Source organism: Vidua macroura, chromosome 2 (genome assembly GCF_024509145.1).
Source record: "Vidua macroura isolate BioBank_ID:100142 chromosome 2, ASM2450914v1, whole genome shotgun sequence".
In the NCBI taxonomy this organism is placed as follows: Eukaryota; Metazoa; Chordata; class Aves; order Passeriformes; family Viduidae; genus Vidua; species Vidua macroura.
Window position 1 is genome coordinate 113,095,780 of NC_071572.1, and position 24,846 is coordinate 113,120,625.

The following is a 24,846-nucleotide window of genomic DNA, read 5'->3' on the forward strand; positions in this document are numbered from 1 at the left end:
GCAAGGCTTCTTGGGTCCTCTTTATGAAGGCAGAATGAACGTGGAAGTATTTTTTAAAAACAATAAATATCTTCTTAGAAAGAAACAAAAGTCTTCCCCTAGGAATGGCAGAAATCTGTCTGAATCCCACTCCAGTGCCAAGGCTGTTGAATTTTTAGGGGGTTTTTTTTGTGTTTTTTTGTTTGTTTGTGGGTTTTTTTTTTTTTGTGGTTTTTTTTTTTTTTTTTGGTCATGGAAAAGTGAGCAATATAATTATTAAGTAATCATGCTGAAGTCAAAAGAACTTCAGGCATTGTGAGACAACACTTGTGAACTTTCTGTTCCTCAGGTTATCTGAGATGGTTTGATATGTTAACCTGTGCTGATGAAAGGGACTGATACTGAGTTGGCTTACTTAGTAAAGTCTCAGGAGACAGAGGACTTATCTTCCTTGATGTGTAGAGCAAGCAGAGATTTAAGTCAGACAAGGTCATCATATCCTGATGTTCTGGTGACCAGAAGTTTAAATCTGTTTGCTCTGCAGCTACTGTTCTCTTAATTCTCTGATGCTGTTCCTTGCTGGAAGAAAATAACAGCTTGGACTTTGAGGAACATGAAGGGTGTTGTCCTTGTCCTGTTGTAGCACTGCTGCCAGATCTTTTTAGGATCATCTATTTTCAAAACAAGCGCTGCATGCCAGGCTTGCAGCAGCCCAGAGGAGGAGCAGGCACCTCTCTTGAGGCAGTAGCCAGTGACTAAAACAGTTCGGAGGGTCATTGCTCCTGGATAGTGGACCTGAGAGGGCCTGTGTGATGAAAGACTTGTAATAAATTCTCTCTTATTCATCATGCAAACAAAACTGGGATCAATCTGAAATCTTCCTTATTTTTGATTACCATAAATGAATTTCAAGAGAATTACAAATAATGTATCAAGCTAAATAAATTGGTAGCTGTACTCAGTCCATCAGGTGTCTGTGACCCCTTTTGACTTCAGCAGTTTTGTGAGGAAGATGCTCACCATGTTCACAAAATATTAAGAGCCTTTACAGGGGGCAGGTATGTCCCTGCAACTCATTTCCTGATATGTCATTTATAACTGGAGACCTGTAGGGTTTTGTTTTCTCTCAAAGCTTTAGTGGTACTTCAGTTTATGACTAGAAGAGCTGTAATTAGGTTTTTCAACCTGTGAGAACTGTCTAGGTAACCATCTGTCTTGTAACTGCAGTAAAGGTGTGCATGCAACTTAAAAGCTGCATTGCCTTAGAGTGGATTCACTGAGGTCAGGTATGGAGTTTTTGATTTGTGACCAGAACACCTTCACTCTGTATTGGAATCTTGTCTTGGAATTCTACATTATTAGTGTATCTGCCAAGGACCTCAAATACAAAAAGTTCTTATTGTATCATAGGTGATGGAAATATTTCCTCAATAAAACTACAAGAGAGAAGGTGAGTGGGATTTCTGGGCTATGGCCACACCTCTGCAGTGTAACATTTTTATATGGGAAACTACAAAATCATATTAACAAGGCTCAGCAATTATTCTCTTCTTTAGGTTTCTCTTTCCCTTCTCTTCACTGCCCTAAAGCTAATAAGCCCTTTCATTTACAGGTATTTTTGCACTCTAAAATGTAAGTTCAATGCCTTTGGAGATCAGTGTGCTGTGCAATGTTTTCTGTCTCCCTGCAATGCCAACTGTTCTTATGTGGTAAATGTAATTGAAAACATAGACTGGGTACTTTTCTTTTATAAACCTCTGTCCTGGAGGTGTGCAAGACAACAAACACCTGTAAGACAGGTGTATAATCTGTGTGAGGGAGCTAGATATGCATTGCATGGCCTGATTACATGAAGAGCCAGTGTACCAGCTGTTAGTGCTTTTGCTTTTACAGACTCATCTGGAAACAGTTATCTTGGATATTTTTTCTTGAATGGACTTTAATGTTTTCTATTGTAATCTTGTGAATATTTTAATACACTTTTTTTTTCCCATTACTGGTTTGCTGGATGAGTCTTACCTGGTTGGGGACTGGGAAGGGAGGGGGACTGGAATACACCACCTCTCTTCCTAGCAGTGTTCTTCTTCAGTCACTGTGTCCACTTGGTGACCAACACAGCTGGAGAACTCTCCACTTGAAACCCCGGGACCAAGGACCAAGCCACGAGGACCAAGCCACGCAAGTGGAACTATGGCAGAACAGAGAACTGACTTCATGGTGGGACAGCCTTTGAAAAAGGAGAGCTGACAGACTCATCAGAACCTACCTTGCCTCAGTTATCTTTTCCCCTGCATGTGAATTCCTGAGTCTAAGTCTGGTGCTTCAACACCCCCCTCTTCTGCCTGGAGTTGTGAAGGAAGCTAAAACACCAGTGGCACATTTGTTTGCTGTCTTTTTTTTCAGGACAGTGGTGGTTGGGGAACAAATGAAGACACACACAGCTGAAGCTGGAACAAATATCCTCATGCTATGGGGGAAGGAAGAGCATCAGGAAATGAAATGCAAATGCTACTGTTGATTACTGAAATATGCCAAACCCCCACCCAGGTGGTTTTCTGATTGTGACAGGAAAGATCACTTCAGTCTCAGGCTCTGGTTGTCACCAGTACTTTATCACTCCCAGCACTGTTCAGTGGAATCAGATAAGGTGAAGCTCAACAACTCTTTTTAGGCAAAATCCAGCCAGTTTCTTTAAAGAGACAATACAAGACAATTCCGCCTTCGTTTTAAAAGGTTGCCCTTTATTTAAATGTGTGGAGATACTTGGTTATTTGCACTTAGAAAACATTTGATCTCCTTTATTTTTCTCTTTTATTTTCTCAGAGAAAAAAAACATTAAAATTAGTGAAGCTAGGTCCCATGGGGATGGGTTTGTGCGTTGCTGGATTTGACCTGTTGGGTTAAGCATCTCTTTATTGCACCTGCTTTTGTGCTTTTAGCTCCTGATTATACCTATAGGAATAAAAAAGAAAGAGCACAGGCTAAGAATAGAATAGAACACCAGTTACAGTAACAGTGTTTTCCTAGCAATCTGCTCACCAGAGGAGGTTTAAAATTACAATGGACTTGAGGGTGGAAACTTGGGATAGGATATCTTAATTCTTGTAGGAAGTTCCAAAGTAGCTAAGGTTGCTACATTCCTGGCCAGTACTGAAGCCAGAAAACTCCCAGAGTTTCCTTCAAGAAACAATTTTTTGAAAAATGCTGTTCTGCTTAAAAGCCCTTTGATCCAGCTGGAACTGACACGATTCAACGCTGCTCTAGCTGGACTGAAAATATTTACAGCTTCACTCGACTTAACTGTAAAACTAACAACGTAGCAAAAACATTCTGTAATGTTTCATGAATGGTTCAGTTCCTCTTGCCTCTTGCACTGACAGAGAGGCTGGCAGCATTTATAAATTCCTGGTTAATGCTTAGCTGTACTTGTACCCTTATTAATGCATACCTCCATATTCGGAAAAGCTGGGAACCACCAGCACAGCCAACAAAGAAGTTCACAGCAAACAGACTCCAGTTTTTAGGGATAATCACCAGAGAGTACCTTGACCAAATAAGGCCTGTTGAAAAAAAAAATGGAAAGTGTCAAGATATTTCAAATTAAATATTCAGATATTTTGGAGGCAGATTCATGGGCCAGTTGAAGTAAACAAATCTCACAACTTCATGTTAGACAACTGCTTTGCTTATAACTACCTTCTTCTCAGTGAAAAGTGCCAGTGGGACACCTACAGGTATGTACTGCATTTTTCTAAAGTAGCTACAGTAAGGTCACTCATAGTCTGAATATCAAAGATCCTCTGTAGTCTACAGCAGCCTAGACCTTAATTCTCCAGCAACATTGCAGTGTAGTGGTATTTTGCTGCATATCCAGCTTGCTGCACTACACTGGAGATTATGCAAAACTTATGGAAAATGCACAGGACTGCATCAGATATCAAAATAAAGTCTGGAGAACCCTTTCAGACAGGAAAAGCATTGGAAAAAGCTGCCCAGGGAAGTGGTGCAGAACCATCACTGAATGTGTTTATAAGAAGTGTAGTTGTGTCACTTAGAGACACATTTTAGTGGTGGACTTGGAAGTGCTGGGTTAATGGTTGGACTCTATGATCTTAAAAGTCTTTTCCAACCTAAATGATTCTAGGATTACAGAATATTGTTTCTGCCAGTGTGAGAATTCTTGGCAGACAGGAGTGCAGTAGTCCATGTGCCACCGCTTCAAATTTCTTGTAACACTTGGAAATTCTTTCCAGTTATGTTAGTGTAATTACCCTACCATTCTTAAATCCCTTAAAGTCTGTTCTAAAAAAAGTCACTGTATCCTGGACTGAGTTCAAAATTACTTGATCTGAAGGAAAAGAGGTCACTTACTGCAATGAATGATACCATGGTAACTTAAGGGATGACACTCATGCCTAACTTGTAGCAACTTGTGCTGAACCAATTCCAAATTAAGGCAGATGTAGAAAACTGTTACATAATTACAGAATGCTAACTGATTTAATAACAAGTAGAGGTCTGTCCTAGAATCAGCATCCAACAGCAATAGTGACAGCTAGCCTGTTAAAATTATGGCTTTCTGTAGAAGTGGGTCAGTACTGATGGAGGATTCTGTGTGAAAACACGGAGTAAGTGTGGCTTTACCTGTGGCCATGAGTACTGCAGACTGTGCTGTGCTGAGCTTTTCTGCTGGTCTGGCCATGTCAGCCAGTCCAGCACACACCAAGCCCTGCAAAGAGAAATTCAGTGAGCACCAGTCTGGGACTCCTGTAACAGATCAAGAGCTTTACAAGGGCAAGCTGCTTCACAGCTCAGTGCTTGTCCTACTGCATTATGGAGGAGATGGGATGCATTCTATGAGCAATTAGACTCTGGGGAACACTATCCATTTCCAGTCCCTTGTGGTAGGAAAAAGAACACAGTTACAGCAGCTACAACTGGGTGGCAATAAAATCCCAGGCACTGGCAGTTTTGTATTAATTCAAGAACAAAGTTAATTTGAACACAGCTGCTTAAGAAAGCAGCTGAAAAAAAATCCACCCTTGTTTTCATGCAACAAGTAGAGGCTTATCTAAATAAGGGCCTTCTTCCTATGGGTCAGGCTAAGATACTGCTGGTAAACTTCATCCCATATAGTCTTCACTCAGCTTTGTCTGAGGGGGAAAAGTGTTTTTTTTAATATAATTTCAGTAATAGTAGAAAACTTGCAACCAAACTGAGGAATAGCTTGGCTGATCTACTTGACATTAGCAGCAAACACTCTGCTTGCTTTGTTTGTTGTGTTATTGCCCTCTACTGGAAATACATTTTGATGTTCCTGTTACACCAGTTCACAAAAAAACCCAAACAAAACTCCTAAGTAAGACAGTCCTAGCACTTTCATCCAGAACTTCTTGGGCACAGAAGAGCTGCCTGTGTGCTCAGGCTCAGGAGGGTGTTTCCAGGGAGAAGGTTAACCATGGTTCCTGTCAGTCCAGAAACTGACAAAGAAACCAAGCTATAGCTTAGAGCACAGTGTTTCCTGTGGCCTGTAAAACGTTGGGGTTCACAATGGCAAAGTTACAAAGCAGCTGGCAATGGTAAAAGCAGGTTACATCCAAACCCTCGTAGGTTTGGAGATCTCTTGTTTTATCTGTATCAGTGCAACACCTCGGAGGAGCACAATGATTTAGGAGGTGGCATTTGCATCACCTGGGCACAAACACAGCCCAGGGCTGTAGCCAGTGGGAAGCAGAACCTCACAGGAGGCAGAGCACCACTGACAGCCACAATGGCAGCTTTGTCTTTTAGGTCAAGACCACCTTGCACTCTGACATGCTTCAGCATGAGGCTTAGGAATTGGCTTCCTTATAAGATACTTATCCATATAAGATACTTCTCAAATTCCTCGAACTCAGAAGAGACACATGCTTTATGAGTTTTGCATCATGCCTAACTTGAGCAACAGGTGGTGTTTCACAAGAGAAAGCCTTGGTGAAACCCAGTGAAAAGCACAATTCTTCCACAAAGCATTTTCCCTATGCTGTATCCCCTTCATTTTGTGCTGTTATTAAGGCTAATTTTGTTCCTCCCCATATATTAAGAATTAGAGCCTCTAATCTTTCTGCAGGCTCAAGTATCTGCTGGGAATCTCTTGCTTGCTCAGTGTGTTGCTGCAGATTGCCCTGGGCTTGACACCCAGACACCAGCTGGCATCTTGTACTTACCCATTTCATAACAGGTGCCCAGAAAAACACTGTTTTGGGACCTGAGGGAGGATGGGAGAAAAGAAGTTAAATTGTATGGTAAGGTGTGGCTGTTTTAATATCCACAGTAAGTTTGTTTTATTTTAGTTGTTTTCTTTTTTTTTTAATAATGAATAGTTTATATTAGCAGTTTCTACTGCTGTACAAGTTCTAGCACCTAATACTCAGAATTCATCAACTCAGTGCATCAACCTTCAGTTGTGTAATCACTCCACACATTTCTGCAACAGCTGGATAGGATTTGTATGTCCATGTTAAAGCAAATGAGGACACCGGAGCAGGCAAAATGCATTTTTAATTGAAAGACTTAGGAAAAGCCCTAGGAATAGGGAAAACACCCCAAAAATCTACCAGTAGGCAAAGGAGGATTATGGGGGAAGAGGAGGAAATCTCAAGAAGGAAGGGAGAAAAATCCAATGGCATGGGGCCTGGGGAAATAACAACTCTCTTACGAATACGTATAATTTTCAGCAGTGCTAAAACAGCAACTGGTTGGTTAAAACAAAGTCCTGTAAAGCCACGCCGACAACTATGCCAGAAATAATTAATCTGGGACTTCAAGTCTTAAATGAGAGACCACAATCCAAAGTACCAACCCCCTGTGAAACAGTCAGAAATTAACGTTTAGGTCACTTCTCAGCACACTGATAACATGCAAAATGAGGCCAAGTTTTCACCGTAATATATTATATAGGAGTAACCAGCAGGACTTTGGTTGCCTGCTTTTTATGAGAGCAACTTCTTCACTAATAATTCAGCCTTAAAAAGACCTTGCACTGACTACTTGTACTTCCAGTTTTAACCACCCTCAAGTTTAAAACTATGACTTGGGAAACAAAAACTGGCTCGGCAGCCTTGCATAAAGTCCTTTTTAACCCACCCTGCTTGTGATCAAGTTTCAAACTGCATTTAATCACTACAAGCACAGTACCTTTTGTCTAATATTGTTGACTATTAGATAACAGCAGCTTAATGCTCATCCTTTAAAGATACAAACTTCAGCTGCTGTTCTCTTAGGCACTTCCTTGGTGTGTCAGTATCAGGCTCCAAATACAGCTTGTTATAAATAAATCAGTCTTACAGAGTAGCTTTAATTGCTAACATTTATCTTATTCTAAAACACAAATTCAGATTTGAAGTACTAGAGGATGTGGGATGAGTATAAATTATTAAACTGACATTCCCTAAACAGCTAGTAGAGTTTTCAAGAAGACTGACATTAATTTTTATTAATAATAGAAAACTCGACCGTTTCAAACTGCTGACTGCAGAACTAAGAAACAACTGGAGACAGGGAAGGTACCAAGCCAAGTTTGTAATTAGGTAAGACTGTCAAACACCTCTCCTTGGAGCACTCCAGCAGGCACCCAGCCTGGATGAGTTCTTCCCAGCTCCTGACATCCAGAATTTTTCAAGGATGAATATGACAGCAGCACATGAGAGCAGGGAGACACCAGAGGCTAATTTAGATACCACGTGTGTGAGCAGTTTATAGAATTTATGACTTCTATTAAATATAAGAAATCTTTGTGCTGAAAACATGAGTTTAGTCAGGCAAAGTGAACCAGAGAGGCCAAAGGGGAGGGAGCACAAGCTCAGCCCTTGCTTTCCCATGGCCGCCTGGGGAGTTGGTGTGCCAGGCCCTCCACTGTCCTCCAGCAATGCCAGCCAAAGAAACAGTTTTTAACAGTTTTTAACAGTTTTTAACAGGCACCAATTATTTAGCTGGAAGCTTTCTTTATGCCAGAAAGTGCTTCACGCCTCTCAAGTGATTTATAATTTCATGACAATGACGCTTATATTCCTGAATTAGACTAGAGATTTACATGTCACTGGAGATAAAAGAAAGTCTTTCATTTTTAACCCACTTTTTTTTTCCCTGCAGAGTGACATCTATTGCATAACTTTCCTGCAGACACACCTTCAAGGCTAAAATAGAAGTTGCAGGGGTTCAGTTTCTATACTTGCTTGTGCTGTGACTTTTCTCACTTGTACCATCAGTATGGATTATGACAGGTAGATGTGTGCGTGTGTATATAACATATATATATACACAGAATCCCTAAAAATGGATTTATTAATGACAACATTATGGTGATGACCAAGAGTGGCCCACAGGCAGTTTTGTGAAGTGAAAAGCACTGCAAGAGAACCTCCAAAACCTTCTCCAATTCCCACTACAGCTCTGCTGAAGAAGGAACATGGATGTTCCCAGTACTTGCTGTGCCTTGCATCCACTAAGAGCTTCTGGAAGCTGCCACATTTCACACCAGTGGAATGTGTCTCTCGGTGTTGGACATACTGTCTCTTTATATATAAAAACAATATGTTAATGTTTAATATATTGGTCTAGTGAATTCGGTACAAATCAAACATTTTGAGAACTGCACTTTGTGATTTCTTTAGAGCAATGATTTTCCTTCCAAGAGAGGGCCATTGTAAGAGGGTAGAACAAGTGACTGCAAACCAAAGTCCATTTTCACAGTGCATATTCCGGGTAGGTGAAGAGTCAAGGATGCCTGTGCCACGGACAGGAAACAGTGGGGACAGAGCCTATGGAATGCCAGGATTTTATCGGGCGCTCGTTTTAACAACCGACGCAATTTGTTTACATGACAAACACCACGTAGATGGCGCTGAATGAGATCATTTTACAGGAGGTTTCTCCCTAATAACACAACCCCCCACGCTTGCCCACGGAGGGGTAAACTGCAGGTCAGGTGAGGGGAGCTCGTTCTTTACCCACAGGAGTCCTCCAGCGAATTCACCAAGGGCAGGAGCTGCCTTTGGTAGAAGAGTGTGGGATTCAGCAAAAAGGAAATAAACCCAAAGGCTGCCTGACTTGACCAGGGCACATTTCAAGATCAGAAACCCTGGCAGCGCTCTCCCCGTCCCTGGAAGTGCCCGAGGCCAGGCTGGATGGGGCTCTGAGTAGCCTGCTCTGGTGGAAGGTGTCCCTGCCCCTAGCAGCGGGTGGAACTGGACGATCTTTAATATCCCTTCCATCCCAAACCATTCCACGATTCTGTGATTTTTCCAGCACATCCTCTTGAAAGAAGCGGTTGCCGAGGCCTCCAGGCCCCTTTAGACCCACGACATCCCCTGGGCCAGGCTCTGGCAGCTCAGGCCGGATCCAGCCCGCGGTACCGCGACAGTGACAGCAGCGCATCCATCCCGGAACCACCCGTGCCGTGCCCGATCATCCTACTCCCCCCTTCACGAACACAACCAACCCCCGTTACGGAGCAGGATTCCGCTCCAGGGCCTCTTTCCCGTGCCAGAAGCGCCCTAAGCGCGTTACTGCGGCCCCGATCCCGCCCCCCACCCGTACGGAACGCATCCCCCGCGGGTCCAACCGGGGGCCAAGGTGACCCGCGCCCATTACCCGCCGGGTGGTTGTAGAAGGGCCGGAACCGCGGCGGCAGCATGAGCTCGATGCGGTCGAGCATGCGGTGGTAGGAGGCGCGGAGCCCCGCGACGCCGGCCGCCATGGCGAGGCACGGGGCGAGCGAGGGGCGAGCGGGGACTGAGCGGGGGCCGCGTCCCGTCCGTCCGTCCGTCCGTCCTCCGCCCAGGCCCCGCCCCCGGGCCTGCCCACCGGCAGCCGCGCTCTGATTGGTCACCGCCGCAGGGGGCGGGGCGGGGCGGAGAGCTACGCGCGGTGCTATTGGCTGAGCGCGCTGGCCCGGGCACCTGGGGAGAGCTGGCGCGCCCGCCGCCCTCGGGAAGGGCACGGGCGCCCGGCTCAGAGATGGCGGCCGCCGCTTCGCTCTCCCCTCAAGATGGCCGCCGCGGGGGAACCCCGCGCCGCGAGTAATGCGCCCAAAGCCAAGATGGCCGCTTTGCGGCTTCAAACCGCTTCACTGGACAGGGCGGGTTTGTTCCCGGCGGAGCCGAGCGCGCTGGCGTCACTCCCCACGCCCACGACGCGCCCTCCCCTCAGTCGGGGCGGGGCGACGTCACGGGCTCGCGCGAGACGCCCATTAGTCTCGGGTCCCCGTGCCCCCACCCCCACGGTGGGCGTGGCCTCCCCCCGCGGCCGGGGTGGGCGTGGCACCCCCCCGCGCGCGCGGTGGGCGTGGCCCGGGACCCGCCGCGCCTCTGGCTCGCGGTCGGTGCCTCGGCGCGAGGCGGGCGCGGGGCGCGCGCGCGGGGCCCGCTCGGCGGTTCCCATGGTGATCGCGCGCGCCCGGCCGGTCCCGGCGCGTCCCCCCCCCGGTGCGCGCGCCCTTCCCGCCCGCGCGGGGCCATGTCCCGCGGGCGCTGCCCGCACCTGCTCTGGGACGTGCGGAAGCGGACCCTGGGGCTGGAGGAGCCCGGATTGCTGCGCAGGCACTACCTCGGTAAGGACCGGCGCTCTGCGGGGCGGGCGGTGCGGGCGAGCTCCGGCCGTCCTCGGCGCCCCACGGAGCGAGCGGGGGGGGGGCCCGGAGCCTCTTCCAGGCGCCGCCGCTCCCCCGCTCGGCCGCGCTGTCCCGCAGCTCCCAAGTTTCCCGTGCCCCGTGTGGGGCGGCGACACCTTCTCCAAATCCACCCTCCGCGGCCTCAGGGGTGGTCCGGGACACCCCGGCCCCATCCCTCCGCGCTGCCGGGGTGGCCCCGGGCCCGCCAGGACCCCCCGGTCCCTCGGTGCGCGGCTCCGCTCGCCCGCCGCCCTTGTTTCCCGAAGGAACTGTTGCACGCGGAGATCCAGCCGGGAAGTTGGGCGGCGGCTCAAAACAGCTCCGCTGTCGGCGTTCCGTGCCCGGGGCCGGGCAGGGTCCGCGTTTACCGGCGCTGAGCTGCCGGAGGCTGGGAACAAAGCGCGTAAACGAACGCCTCCGGGATGATGGCGCGGCCGCTGTCCCGGCGCCCTCGAGGTGCTGCCGGGGCTCTGGGAGAAGCCGAGCCGGGGCTCTGGGAGAAGCTGGAACGCGCTCGGTGCGGGCCGATCCGCCCGCCCTTTGTGTCCCCGAGTGCTCCGCGGCCACCGCGGGGTCCCCGCCGGCGCCCCAGCCCCGGGCTGCCCTCGCCCCCACGGCCGAGCCCGGTGTTTTCACTTTCCAAGTTAAAGCCAGCGCCACTTTTCCTCCCCGAGGCCGCGGGGGAGGTTTCCGTGGCGTGAAGGAGCTGTGGATATTTTTTTGTCATGGCGCAGGTTCTGTGGAAAAAGGTTGCCCAAAAATATTTTTTAAACACCGGTGTTCATTCACGTGTGGCGATCCATCGTAGTGGCACTGGGGGTTTGGGGGGTGTCTCTCCGGGGTAGAGGGCTCGGTGGGTCGGGAACGCGTTCTTTTGTGCGGGCTCGTGTGGCAAAACAATTCCTGCCTGGGGAGTGAAAGCCTCGAGTACTCGAGATGGAGCTTGATTTACAGCGTTGTAAAACGAGTGTCGATCTGTGCCTCCCAGGCTTTCCCGGCTGTGCTCGGTGGTAATGGTCTGTCGTTTGGTTTTTTTCCTGGTGGAATTTAAGGTGGGATATCACGTTACTGAGCCTAACTCAGGAGTTTTCTGTCTGTAGTCCCTGAGCGCTCAGTAATCCACAAAAGGTTAATCGAGGAAATCAAGGTTATTTCTGGTAGTTTTCTACCGATTACAGAGAGGGGTGGGTGTGTGTGCAGTGCACAAGTCCCTTGGAAAGAAATGCTGAGTCCTAAAATTAAAAAATAATATTAAGAACTAACGATCTAACTGCTTTTGATTTTGGTTAGTCTTAAGCTGTGCTTGGCTAAGCCTTAGCTGAGGATTGTTCTAACTTTTAGTGATCAATCCTTCTGACTGGATTTTTTTTTTCCTTTTTGTCTGCTCCAGTTGGAGCAGAAAAGCTCAATGTTAACATTAGGACTGTAGCATGCAGATTCTGAAGAAGTGGTTTTTTTTTTTGGAAGAAGACCTTTTTTGGTTTTTTTCTTCTGCTTTTACGTGGTTGTGTCTCTGAGAGTTGAAGTAGTAAGATTTGAACAGTAGAAATCATCTTCCCAGACTTACCAAGATGTCTTTTCTGGATGCTGCTCCAATAAAATGCACATAACTTTAGTTAAAAACAAAACTTGCTTAACGTCTCATATTTACTGTTCTTCCTTTCGCCTAAACAAGTTCAGTTGCTTGAGAGCCTTGAAAAAATAGGACCTGGGAGAGCCTTCCCACGGAATTGATGTTGAGATGTGCATTGATGGTGGCAAGACTTGCTCAGTCCTTACTGACTCCTGCTTTTCACCAGGGGGTTGGTACAGGGTGTGCTTGTCTTGTGGAACCACTGCACTTTTACCCCAAACGGCGTTTATGGCCTTAATAAACCCACTGACTTGACTGCTAGTCAGGTGTGGTTGTTCAAGTGCAGATTTCCCAGAGAAGAGGCCTCTTGTTGTGCCTTTTCGTGTGCAGAGCAGTGTAGGTGTGGGTCTTTTCTCTTTCAGACTTCAGCAGCTCTGCGTAGGAGCTTTGTTTGCTGGCCCACTGGTCAGCTGGGTGCCACTGCTTGTTGGTCACTGCTGGTCTGATCTGCATGGGAAGTAAGGCTGCTTCCTATTTACAATTTCTTTTTTTCAGTAGTGTTTCAACAGTCTGGCAGACAGATCAAATGGAGGGCAGGAATTTCATTGTAACTTAGGAGTAGTGGGAGACACGAGGCATTGTCCATGTGCAATTTTTTGGGATTTCTTTTTTGTTTGGGCAATTTCTTTTTGGAAATTTGTCTAAACAGTTACGGATTTGGGTACAAAATGAAGTAATTTATATGTCTCTTATTTGCTTGCTGCACTTTTTCAGCCACCAAATCAAAGGAAAAGCATTACAGCAAGTCCACGACTAACAATGCAACTGGGAGGAAGATGTGTCTGTGTGGATGGTACTTAATGAGCCCTTCACTGGGATGGTTGTGTTGTGCTGCAGTGTAAAAAATCAGAAATATCGACAGTGACCATGTTTTGAAGCAAGACATCTAAGAACTAATTGCTGTTTCCTATTTACTCAGTGTTTTAGTTTCATGTGAACTGGCAATCAAGTGGCACTCTATAAATAGCCTCTCTCAGCTTCTGAAAACAGCTGCTCCCGGAAGGATCTGTGTAATGTACCTTTCCATGCAGATAGCTCACCCCTGGAATTTATGGCCTTGAAAAACTCTGTCTGATTTTGCAAGATCTCTAAATAATTGCTTTGAAGCCCAGTCAGTTCTGGACAGAGTTCCAGAGAAACAGCTCATGAAGATGGGGCCGTAGGTGCATCCGTGGGATGTGTCCTTCAGATGTTACCCTTTGGTGAGAGCTCCTGCTGTGATGAGAGAGGGAAGATGTGGGTCTCAGCAATGTATTTGTTAGCTACATTTCCTTCAGCATTTGTAGGCTAATTAGTCTCAATTTCAGACAATTCTTGTATTTGAGGTCTCCAGAGGAAGGCAGGCCCGGGGGAAGCTGTCAGTAACTCTCTTTTCTTTAGTTCAGTTTAATTCAGTCCTCTTAGCCTGGTGCTGGTGGGAGGAGCCCTGCTGCTGGATCACAGATGGAACCTGAATTTCAGACCACTTTCAGTAGCACATCGTGGTGCTTTTACCCTGAAAAACATTGGTGCAAACTGTAGTATCCAAGTTAAATTCTGCCCTGAAGCTGGCAAGTGTAATTACTCAGGATATTTTCACAGGAATCTCCACATCTTGCACTTTATTATCATTGTGACAATGTTTCAGCCACCAGTGAACGAACCTGTTCTGGTGGCAGGTAAGTGCTCTGTGCCAGCACAATAAAGGCCTCTGTGTGCATTAAATACAGCATATAATGATTTGGCTAGAGAAATGGCAGCATGGGTTTCTTGAAAGAGTGATCCATAATTCCTCTGAAGTATTTAATGTGATGGGTTTATTAGCTTTTCTGTGAAGGGTCCTGCTGCCGAGAATGGCTCTGTTTAGACAGCAGGAAGAATGAAGACTTTTCCTTTTCATTTTTATTTGTTTTGGGGTTTTTGTTTGATTGGTTTATTTTATTTTTGCTGTCTGACATAGCAGGTTAGCCAGAGAAAGTCTCTCAGTTTAAAAGGAGAGGAACTGATGCTGCATTTTAGCTCAGAGTGGTTGTTGGAAGCTGTGGTGCTTGATACAGTGGAAGCAAATATCAAAATAATCAGCTCTCCCCAGTCTCTGATATTTTTATGCAGATACTGTTTTCTAAAGTCTTCGTTCGTTCTTTTTGTTTTAAGCTTAGCATATATCTTAGAGATAGCATTGTGGTGCTTTCCCATGAGCTTTCACTCCTCCTCCTTTAAAGATTGTTTTGTATCTTACTAAGTTTTTATCATCCTGGTTTTTAAGATTTGGGGAAAGTCTGAAGTCTGTAAAAAAACTCACTGTAAGGAAACAGTAGTTAGGTTCATTGTGATCGAATTTTGTAAAGCTTCAGCAGTTCTTACTAAAAAGAGATCTGTGAATATTTGTGTGTAGGGAGAACTTACTGAATTACTTAGGTTTCAATGGTTCCCTCTTTATAGGGATGAACCACAGTAACCCAGAGCTAATTACAGTTTTGAAGTTAGTTGATTGCCCTGCTCATAAGTAGGGTTGAAAAACAGGCAAAAATAGCTATTATAACTGATTAGTTTTGATATTGACTGCCTTCCATTCATATCACTTTATAAAACTAGTAGTGGCTGGTTGAATGAAGATAGAATTGGGTGTTGCTGTTGAACATTTGGTACTTCCTAAAATACATTGCCCAGAGTGCAAGAGTGAAATTAAAATACTTCCTTAAAATACTGTAAACTTTCATTCTCTCTTTTGCTAGCCTTGGACAAACAAGCCAGCCAAACCCAGCAGAATGGAAACTTGAATGCTGGGGAGAACAACCAAAAATAAAGGCATTATTTTCCCCAGTTTTTGCTCCAGCTATGTTTCTACATGTGGTATCTTGATCTTTGAAAATAATGCAGAGCAAGAAGGGTCAGACAGTTTTAACATGATCAGCTGTGTAGCTGGTGCTCTTGCAAACTTGGAGATGGGCAGAGTACTTAACCAGCCTTTCTTCTGAAATTCTTTGCATTATACTTTTGATGTTACTGTGTTTTCTGGTACACTGTTATATTTCATGTCCTAAACCTCTGGAATTAATTTTCTTTTTCACTATGCGTTAAAAACACTCATCTGTCACAGCTAAACTCCAGATCTGGTAGAGGTGTTTTATGTTATTTTTTTCTTCAAGTCGAACAGATTAACTTGCTGCTTGAAAAAGAATCATTATAAATGTACTTGATGGTCTGATTGTGAGAGCACAGTTCTGTAGTGATATAATCTATCACATGTCAAATACTTTGTGAAACTAACTCGACTAACTGAAGTGTTTAGAAAGATGTAAGTGAACTCCCCAGATTTTTTTTTTTTTTTTAATTAGAAACGTTTTCTGAATAACAGAAATAGGCAGAGGCAGAATTGAAGTTCATTGTGTAATGAATGAGTTGGAGGAAAACACATCTGTGGAACAGTTTTTACATGCTCAGTCTAATATTGGAAGGAGGCAGGAAGCCTTATGAAGGCAGGAAATTTGGTGTAGTCATTGGATCTTCACTGGTTGTGTAAAAAATCTTAAGATGCCTAAGAGCATTGCAGAAAAGGGATGTAACTTTTTAATGGAAAAATTCACAAGAGAGAACAGTGATCAGGTATTGTCTTAAACTGGATATCTTTGGAGTTTTTCGCCTTGTTAATAAAATCAAGGCTTAGTGACTACAGTCCTTAAAAAATTACAGATGGGCTATTGAAAGAACAATGTGGCATAGAGACCTGTTGATAACAAATTGAATTTGGAGGAGTTTAATAAAGAGAGTGTGAATTCCCTGATACTATCTCATTTAAATTGGTACCAAATAGCAGAAAGGCACTATATGTATGTCTAAAACAGCTTGTAGGAAAAGATATGAGGGGTGATCCTAGCATACAGGATTAATGATTTTTTTCCCCTACTTCAAAGTAAATCAGCTCAAATGATAAAGACACCCATTTTAAAGCCTTTAATGTCAGTAAAGGATAATAAAAGCACAGTGTAACAGAATCATCTGGACAAAACAACAAATAAAAAAAATACGGGCTGGTAATCATTTGATACATATCAGAAAACCAGAAAGAGATGTGAGCTGGGAGGAAGGATTAAGGTTAGATGAGTATTTCTGTGGCCTGAGTGCTGAATGCTTAGTTTTAATTTCAGTCTAATCAGCCTTCTGTTATCTTTGGGCTTATTTCAAGCATAGACTGACTAAGCTGTGGGAGTGGAGGACAGGAGCCACTTGGACCTGCAAGTGGTACAGCCATGTAGCATTAATCTAGGTAAATTCGATAGCTTGTTTTGCTGTTATCTTAGAGATCTTTGCATGTGGTTGATATCATTGACCTTTTTTCAGCTACATCTTGCTGTGTGCTTTGTGGTTTAATTGTTATGGTTTGTTCTTTCTCCACAATGTTGTCCCATTTTGCTTCTATTCAGTGAGAACATGTTGGTCATTTTTGTGTGTTTTCTTAAAAAAAGAAAAAGGAAAAATTACATGCAGGGTTTGGGATTACTTGGTGCCTTCTGTCACTCTGTCCTGAAATAAGAGAATTATTTCCAGTGGCTGTTTTTAGGATGCTGGGGATTCGTAGTAGCACAGCTTCTGATTTTTTATGTACAAACACCAGTTTGTGTAAAACTGTAGACCCTTATGGATCATGTTATTATGTTCTTTGATTGGATTACCTTGCAGAAAGCTGTTTTTTGGGTTTTGTTTTTTCTTTTTTGAAAAATGTTTATACTACTGCCTAGATCACAACTTACCAATGAACTTACTGAGTTTTGATGTTTTAATTTTCTAAACCACCAACTGTTTTGCTGCTATTGTATTTTGACACATGAATTAAAATTGATGGTTGATTTTCTGTCCTTCAGAAATTCAGGAGGCCTTTCCAGTTGTCTGCAGATTTGTCATAATTTTTTCAAATGGACAGAACTATACAGACGTACTTTTTGATTTTAAGGGATTAACCTTATGTGTAATATCTGTGATTAACAGAACATTAATCATGTGTGTTAATGGCTGCCAGGAAGTAGGAGTGTGTGTAAGTGGGTTGTAGTCCCAAGGCTTTGCAGGTATTATAATATTTGAAATATACTCAGTCTTAGGATGCAAATGTATTTGCTTTTATCCTTTGGTGGCTCAGTGTTGTTCTGCAGACATTTGTGTGCACTTGTAATATATTTTCATTTTTTATCGCAATATTTCATTGCATTTACATTGTGTGCTTTTAAAGACTGCCTTTGTACAGGAAATGTGTTTGCTTTGTAAATAACTGCCTGTGCCTTGATGCTGAGTATTTCAGACAGCTTCGTAGTTAAGTTGTACCTTGATCTTCTAATAATGAGCTTTGGCTACATGAAAGCTGTCTCTCGCTGCAAAAACAAGTCGTGTACAGCATGTACTGGATTTGTATTTCAGGATGAGGCAGTGATGTGAGAGATCCTTTAGATCTCTTTCCTTTATCTTTTTTCCCCCCGTAGCTTTCTTCCAGTTGGATTGCTTCCATTAACTGCATTAGGGCAGACCATTAAACCTGCCTGTGTTCAGTCACTTCCAAGATGTTGCACTGCAACTCTGTGAGTTCTTGTGACTTTGCATGTGATTCCTGATCTTCTATCCTTGAGTGTCCCCAGAATAGTCTAGTGGGATATAACTGATCATGTATCAAGAACCTGTTGACACTTGAGACCAGTCCTGCCCTGGCACTAAGGAAAAGGATCAGTTCAGACACAAACTATGCCAGCCTTCGAACAAAGCTGGATTTTTCACTGTTTGAGTGCTTTTTTGTGTCTTTGGAGCTTAGTGAGCTGCTGACTCAGATGTGTCCCAAGTGCTCTAGTGTGTGTTGAATCATTAAATATTGAATGCGAATATCGTGAGATGGAATCTGAGTCACATCAGTGAATTTTAATAACCTCTTATTTTCCTCATCTTGTTCTTCAAGGATTTGTAGGCTTTCCTCCGGGAAGATTGAATGTGTCATTAATGCTGACTGCTCTCTAACAGATACCATGGGGAAGATGAGAACCTGTCCCTTCTCTTCCCTGTGATCTGTGTTCTGAACCATCAGTGTTTGAGCCATCAGATTCTGAATCATCAGAATCTTTTTGAACTATTGAAACTTAACCAAAATAAAAAATTGTTAAAATTAAACTGTTAAACCCAACCCACCTCTGTATTTAAGTTGCATCGCTTTGTTACAGTTATTGTAGTGTGTTCCTGGTATTTACCTTTCTAGGAAATTAGGAAAAAATCTGGTTCCTTTTTGATTTGGTTTTATTTTAAAAACACTGTTATGTCCTGAGAATTCTCTTCAGTAAAAAAAGAGTCTTTAGAGTTAAACAGGTTGTTTTCGTTACCCAAGATGAATATACCTATAGTTAAATGCATCAGGCAATGTAGTTTTTAAAAGTAAGGGTTTTTTTTCCCCATTTGTTTTTAAATACCCAGTGATAATTTTGTCAGTACACTGTTAACAGTCATCTACCATCAAGATTCAGCTTTCTACTTGAGCTCAATTTTTGATGTAATCTGTCTTTAATCCTGGGCAGTTTCCTGGTGTTTACATTTGTAATCTTATGGGGTTATGACCCATATCTGTTATGGTATCTATATATCATTTCCCGAGTCCCCCCAAACAAACCCAGCAGTATACAATTCCTACACTACCCAGGATTTAATGGTATGTCAAATTAGGCAAGTGTGCAGAATGTTTAATGCCTTAATTCAAGTCCAAGTTCTCAATTTCACTTGTGGGAAAGGCAGGCCCTGGGGTGTTTTTTGCTAGAAGACGTGGCTATAGATATACTGGTAAGCTTCTGTATAATCTCTTCTTAATCTGTTTAAAGATGAGTATTGAGTTAGCTTAAATAACTTTAAATAGTAGGCTTTGATTTTGTCCGGAGCCTTTGTCTGGAATTGCTGGGGTTAGTCCTGCTGGCAGAGTGGGAGATGCAGCAGCCCCTGGCAGGCACTGGAAGGTGATGGCAGGACTGGTGACAGTGGGGACACACACCTCCTAGCAGGAAAGAGGACATTCCTCTAGGAATGCTCTCTTAAAAGCAGATTCCACTTTTTCTTTCCTTCTCCTGGCTGTTCTGCATGCTCCAGTGTTCATTTTGCCTGAGTGCTTGGAGGTGAGAGACCCTGGTTCTGCTATGAGCAATTTTAACTTCTGCTCTGGGGTGGAGCAACACTGCATTTCAGCTTCCTAGACACCATCTTTTCTTGCTGGGAGGTGGAGCTCCTAGTGAGCCTTGGGTGTCACAGTGGTCAGTAGTACCTGAGAACATAAAGCAGAGTTCCTGATGCGTATTTCCCCAAGTGTTGTTAAGGATTCTCTGGGTTATTGTGTTGATGTCATTTTTTATAAGAAAATATTCAACATTGTTGCCCACATAGCAGTTTCAGATGAAGACTTTTCAAAGTCAAAGGAAAGCAGTATTCTGGGAAGCAGAAAGGAAAGCAGAAATATTTCCAAAGACATATTGAAACCTACAGTAATGCTGCTTACTCCAACTTGCAGCAATCTGCATAATATTTCTTTTTGCCTTCAGTTAACAGAAGCTTCCTTTGACTTTTCTTTGTAGAGGAAAGCAAGGCACAAGTGTATTTTTCTTGATCTGGTAACTATTGTTTTTGTGTTGGTATCTGTTTTAGAATTTCGAGGTGTTTCTTTGGGAGTCTTATTTTAGTGCTGGTGGAGATAACAGCAAAGGCTTTTGGATGTAGTTAATCCTACATCCAGTTAATCACTTAAGCTATGCCAGATAGTTTTCTGTTGAAAGGAGTAAGGTGGTATGTGTTATCTTCTACATAGATAGAGCTTCTCTTAGTTTTGTCACATGAATTTTGTCCTATGCTCTATAGAAATTAGAAATATTTGTGGCATAATAGAAAAATTTCAAGTGCCTTTTGTCTTAAGGAGTAGTTTGTATTTGATCATCAGGCTACTTTAAAGGATTGAATAAATATCAAAATTGCTGAAAATATTTTTCCTCCCATCGCAAAACTTCACTTGCAGTCTGTGCAAGTACAATACAGAAGACTTAAGTATGGGCAGTGTAAGGGGAGGTGTAAGGATATCTGTCAGAATGTGGTGTACTTGTGAATGAAATCCACTTAGCACCAGTCAGTACAGCACAGATAAAGTGCCTTCTCTGAGCAAGGTACTTGTACGTTAGCCCACATTTTTTGTCACTGAGAACACCTTAAACACTTTATCTTAATGCAGCTGAATTTTATGTAATCTTTCTGGTATAAACCACGGTAAAAACCATTCTTTCAAACAGAAATTAAAGACATTGGTTTAAAGCCCAGATGCTTGTAACTTTACCAGTTATGGAGCCCAGTAGAGGCTTCTATTTGGGAGTTGATACTTCCAGTATCCAAAAGATGTTTTAAAGTTAATTACAGCCATTGGTACTAACCAAACACATCTTATCTGTGCTCTTGCCTACAGTAACTTATTTTTGCAGATTCTGTAGAAGCAACCCTAAAGAGAAGTATTTTCCAAAATGCTTATTTATTACCCTAAAATGTATAACATTGCTGAACTACATTTTTTTTTACCCAAAACTTCAGCAGATCTTTTTTTTTTGGTTTTTTGGTATGGTTTTTTTTTTTTTGGTTTTTTTTGGTTTTTTTTTTTTGTTTTGTTTTGTTTTGTTTTTGTTTTTTTTTTTTTTGTTTTTGTTTGGTTTTTTTTTGTTTGTTTGTTGTTGTTTGTGAGTTTTTTGAGATCAGATTTGTATTAATATAATCACCATGAGATGTTATAGGCTTGCTGATTTATATTTTAGGGTGTAGTGTCCTGTCTTCTGTAGTTTCTGTCTTGGTGTTATAATATCTGAAAGTTTTGTGTTTCTTAATACCTAAAGCTCATTACTTAAGCCTATCTTAGGATTTGAGTACAGGCTTGATTAGCACCAAGTTGTTTGATGCTGGCTGGTTAGTAGCAAAGCTCTGGCATATTAAAATGGCAAAGAAGTCTCTTCGTAGACAATAAAAAATATTTTGTGTTTTCTTTTTAGTGTTCATGCTTTCAGGCTTTGTGATGTATCATTGAGAACAAAGAATAATTTGAGTTATCTGCTTTGAATTTAAACCATAATGAAATAATTGATCATAGTCTCTTGAAAGGTAGTCTTTTAAACATTGACAGAACCAAGAGTTACAATTTTTTGGCAGTTTTACAGTAGTGCAGAAGAGTGAAGAAATATTAACACACAGCCTTGTTCAAAGGATTGGAGGTCACACCCATGGATTTGGTTTCTGGCTGTACTGCTGGTTCACTCTTTCCTTTGATAAATTGCTTGAGCTTATGTCACAATGACTATAAGGTGGGGCCAGTGTTGGCCTACATAGCTAACAAGTGATTTTTAAGGTTGTAATTAATCTTCAAGAATTTTAACTTACCTTGATGGAAGTTAATTCAGTGCTTATTATGTATAGTCCTGTTTACTCTACGGTATATGGAGAATTCTGGTTGCTGGAAAAACTGTCTTTAGATGTGGATCAGAAGAGTTTGATGTAGTTAATCGAGCAAAATAAGCTACATACAAATAGAGTTACTTCAGAAATGCCTAAACTGTACCCTGGAAAACCAAGAGAAGTTTTGAAATGCACTCAGAGTGCAGGATAACATGTGCTCTGCATTGGGAACAGAAGCTGGCTGCATTTCAGCTTTAAACTAGGGCATTCCAAATGTCACAGCGAGCCAGCTGAGGGACTTGGCCTTGCAAAGAGACAGCTTGATATAAATGAGTGTTCATTTGATAAATGGGGTCTATTACTGAATAAGGGTTGTCTTTTAACATCTTATACTATGTTGGTGCTGCTTTGGCTCAAAGTTTAGTTAAATTTCTGTGGAGCACAAGTGTGCTTTAAAGCTAAACCTTCCTCATGAATTGATTTGTGCTTCTTCAATGGGAAATTTTGGAGCCCAGTTTTAAATATATGAAGGTTTTGCATGCTCGAAGCATTTAACTTGTCTGCCGTCATCAGTTCTGAAGCAGCTTTGACTAAGTTACTTACAAAAGAAAGGTATGTGTGTCTCTGCCAAAACAGGCACGTAGCAAGCACCTGATCAGCAGTTTTTAAACTGAGGATTGTGACCTAAATGGTGTCGTAAGGACTGTGAGTGGGGAGTACAAGGAATGCTGTTTTATTTTGGTATTGCTCCCTGAAGTGAGATTAGAGCTCTGCCCAGACACCCAGGTTGGGTAATTCTCCAGGTGGGAGTTGCAGGGCAGCTTTTGGTTTGACCTTGCGCACAGTGGATGTTTTGAAGAAATAAAGTTACAAAGAAACAGCTGCAGCTTCCTTTTCACCTGATTTCCCATATTTAAATTTGTATCATGAACAACTCAAGGTGGGGCTTCTTTCATACACAGAATGGTCCCTAGGTCTCCAGCTTAATATAAACATAAAAAATTATTGATCACTGCACTGAGAGTTTCACTGCACCTTGAGGCTTCAGTAGTGCATAATGTTTGGTGAGAATAGGTGGATGGCTAAAAACTGAGAATATTATTGATCATTGTACTGAGAGCAGCACTGAACCTTGAGGATTCACTTGGTGCATAACTAGTGAAAATGGGTGGGTGGAGCATTAGCTTGACAGCTTTCCAAATTTCAGCTATGTAAACTCAAGGAGGTCATCACAGCCACTTGAAATTTAACAGGGCTTTGCTTTTTTTTTTTTTTTTTTTTTTTTTTTTTTTTTTTTTTGTGTTTTTTTTTTTGTTTTGTTTTGTTTTGTTTTGCTTTATCGGGTTCTTGTTGATAAATTCACCTTAGCAATTTTGAAACAAACCCCATGTGTCCAGTGAGATAATCTGGGTGATGACAGCTTGATCACTTGGTCCATGTCCTAGGCCTTATTTGAATATAGGAAACAATATATTGAAGCACCTTCACAGAATTAAATTATTGCCTTTCTAGGGGTACTACATAGTTAAGAGGAAAATGAAATAGTTTATGGCTTGAGAGCCTGTTCTCAGTATTGGGGTGGGAAGACTCTAAACATGACAGAGGTCTTGATGCTGATGTTGTAAGAGGAAAGTACTTTTGGGGTTTTATTCAAAGGTTGGGTTTCATCCATCATTGTAGCTGAAAGGGGAGCCAGGAGGGCTGCCTTTGTAGGAAGTGGAGGGAACAGGCAGCCTTTGGATTAGGTGAATGGGAGTTAAGGATTGTGAAGATTCTTGTCACTTGGGAGAGCAGAGCCCCTGATGTGGAGAATCTGACTGTTAGGAAGTCCAGCAATAAGAGCTGAGATGCTGAAGAGTAAATACAAACAAACCGAGAGGTATTGCTTCTTAATTTTTTTCAACATCATAAAAGTGGATCAGTGACAAAAATATTCGAGTGACAAATTCTAATACTTGCTGCTGAGCATTTTTTATCAAACCAAGTGAACCTGTGGGAGTCATTGGTGAAGTACAAGGAACACAGATTCACTGACTTTGCTCAGCTTTTAACAACAGCAAAAACAGAGGCAGTATTTTCTTCAGATCAATTTATTAATGTAGTTTAGGTTTTTATTTTAGAGTAAAAGCACCATTTAGGATCTAGTGGTCCTAGCTTTGAATGATCAGATAAACTACAAACAATCCATTCAGTTGTCGTACTGCATTTAGTACTTAATCAAATAAGAGGGGGTTTGGAGGCAAAACATTTTAACTGCTTTCTCCCTTGCCCCTTTTTCCTTTAGGAAATTTAGAAACTATTTAAGTTGTAATTTTGTTTGCATTTAATTCCTTTCTCAAATAGTTAGATAAAAAATGATCAAAGGATAAATAACTAAACACATATATAACAAATCATATATGCAATCCTAGCAATTTTTTAAAATGTTTTAAATGGCCAAGTGTTGAGTATATGAGACACCTTATGTCTGCATCTCAGGTTTACTGAAACTTGTATGGATACTGTGTTCTTACTAAGAACAAAAAATCCTAATATAGCAGCAACAAAATGTTAATCTCTTATTTTGTCAGCAAATTTCTGTAAGGAGATAAAAATTGAAACTGAAAATGTGATTAGAACACAGTTATTGTTTCTTACTTGCTGGTTTAAATGATTTGGATTAAAACCAGAGCACACAGGAAGGAGAAAAATCTGTTGCTCTGTTTGTTTTTCAGAAGCAGTTTGAATCATCTTTGGTGTTTGTGTGTACAGAGGATTCTCAGCAAGCACCTGTCTGTTGCTCTGCAGACATCACCTCGTTCCCAATGTGTTTTGTGCACGTGGTGCAACGCCCAACAATCATCCACTGCTATCAGATTTTTTCTGTTCTTCAATGAATGTGTGATGGGTCTGGCAACAACTCTGTTTTTGTGTTGGTCTGTGGACTGTACAGTTCTTAATGAAGTTATCCTATTGGAGGATCGTGTATTACTGCTCTGTATTTTGCATTACAGGAGCACCCCAGAAGCAAATTTTAAAGTTTCTGTTTTGCAAAGTGATACCCAAACATGCAGCAGGTGATATTTCTTACCTCAGCATTCACATTTACTTATAAGCAATTGAAGAAATCAAATTAACCTCAAAGTAGGAATATTCATTGAAAACACAGAAATCATTTGATTTGAAAAAATAATAGAATTTCAAT

The 24,846-nt window shown here is 42.5% G+C and overlaps 2 protein-coding genes across 5 annotated transcripts in view; one reads left to right on the forward strand and one right to left on the reverse strand.

Annotated features, from left to right (window-relative positions):
- Nucleotides 1–2,699: 2,699 nt before the first annotated feature.
- Nucleotides 2,700–9,830, reverse strand: MPC2 (mitochondrial pyruvate carrier 2). Its single transcript, XM_053970756.1, has 5 exons — nt 9,610–9,830; nt 6,186–6,226; nt 4,624–4,708; nt 3,428–3,539; nt 2,700–2,931 (listed from the first exon to the last, which is right to left on the reverse strand). Exons 1-5 carry the CDS (start codon nt 9,713–9,715, stop codon nt 2,892–2,894), a joined length of 384 nt encoding a protein of 127 aa, XP_053826731.1. The 5' UTR covers nt 9,716–9,830; the 3' UTR covers nt 2,700–2,891.
- A 605-nt stretch (nt 9,831–10,435) lies between these two features.
- Nucleotides 10,436–24,846, forward strand: part of DCAF6 (DDB1 and CUL4 associated factor 6) — a 76,050-nt gene continuing 61,639 nt past the window's right edge. For 2 of the 4 annotated variants that reach the window (XM_053970744.1, XM_053970745.1), the window contains exon 1: nt 10,437–10,567. In XM_053970744.1, the coding sequence (XP_053826719.1) occupies nt 10,474–10,567 (94 nt within the window). In that variant the 5' untranslated portion in view covers nt 10,437–10,473. Of the gene's footprint in view, nt 10,568–24,846 lie in introns of all 4 variants that reach the window. The other 2 variants (XM_053970747.1, XM_053970746.1) reach the window with 2 other exon arrangements.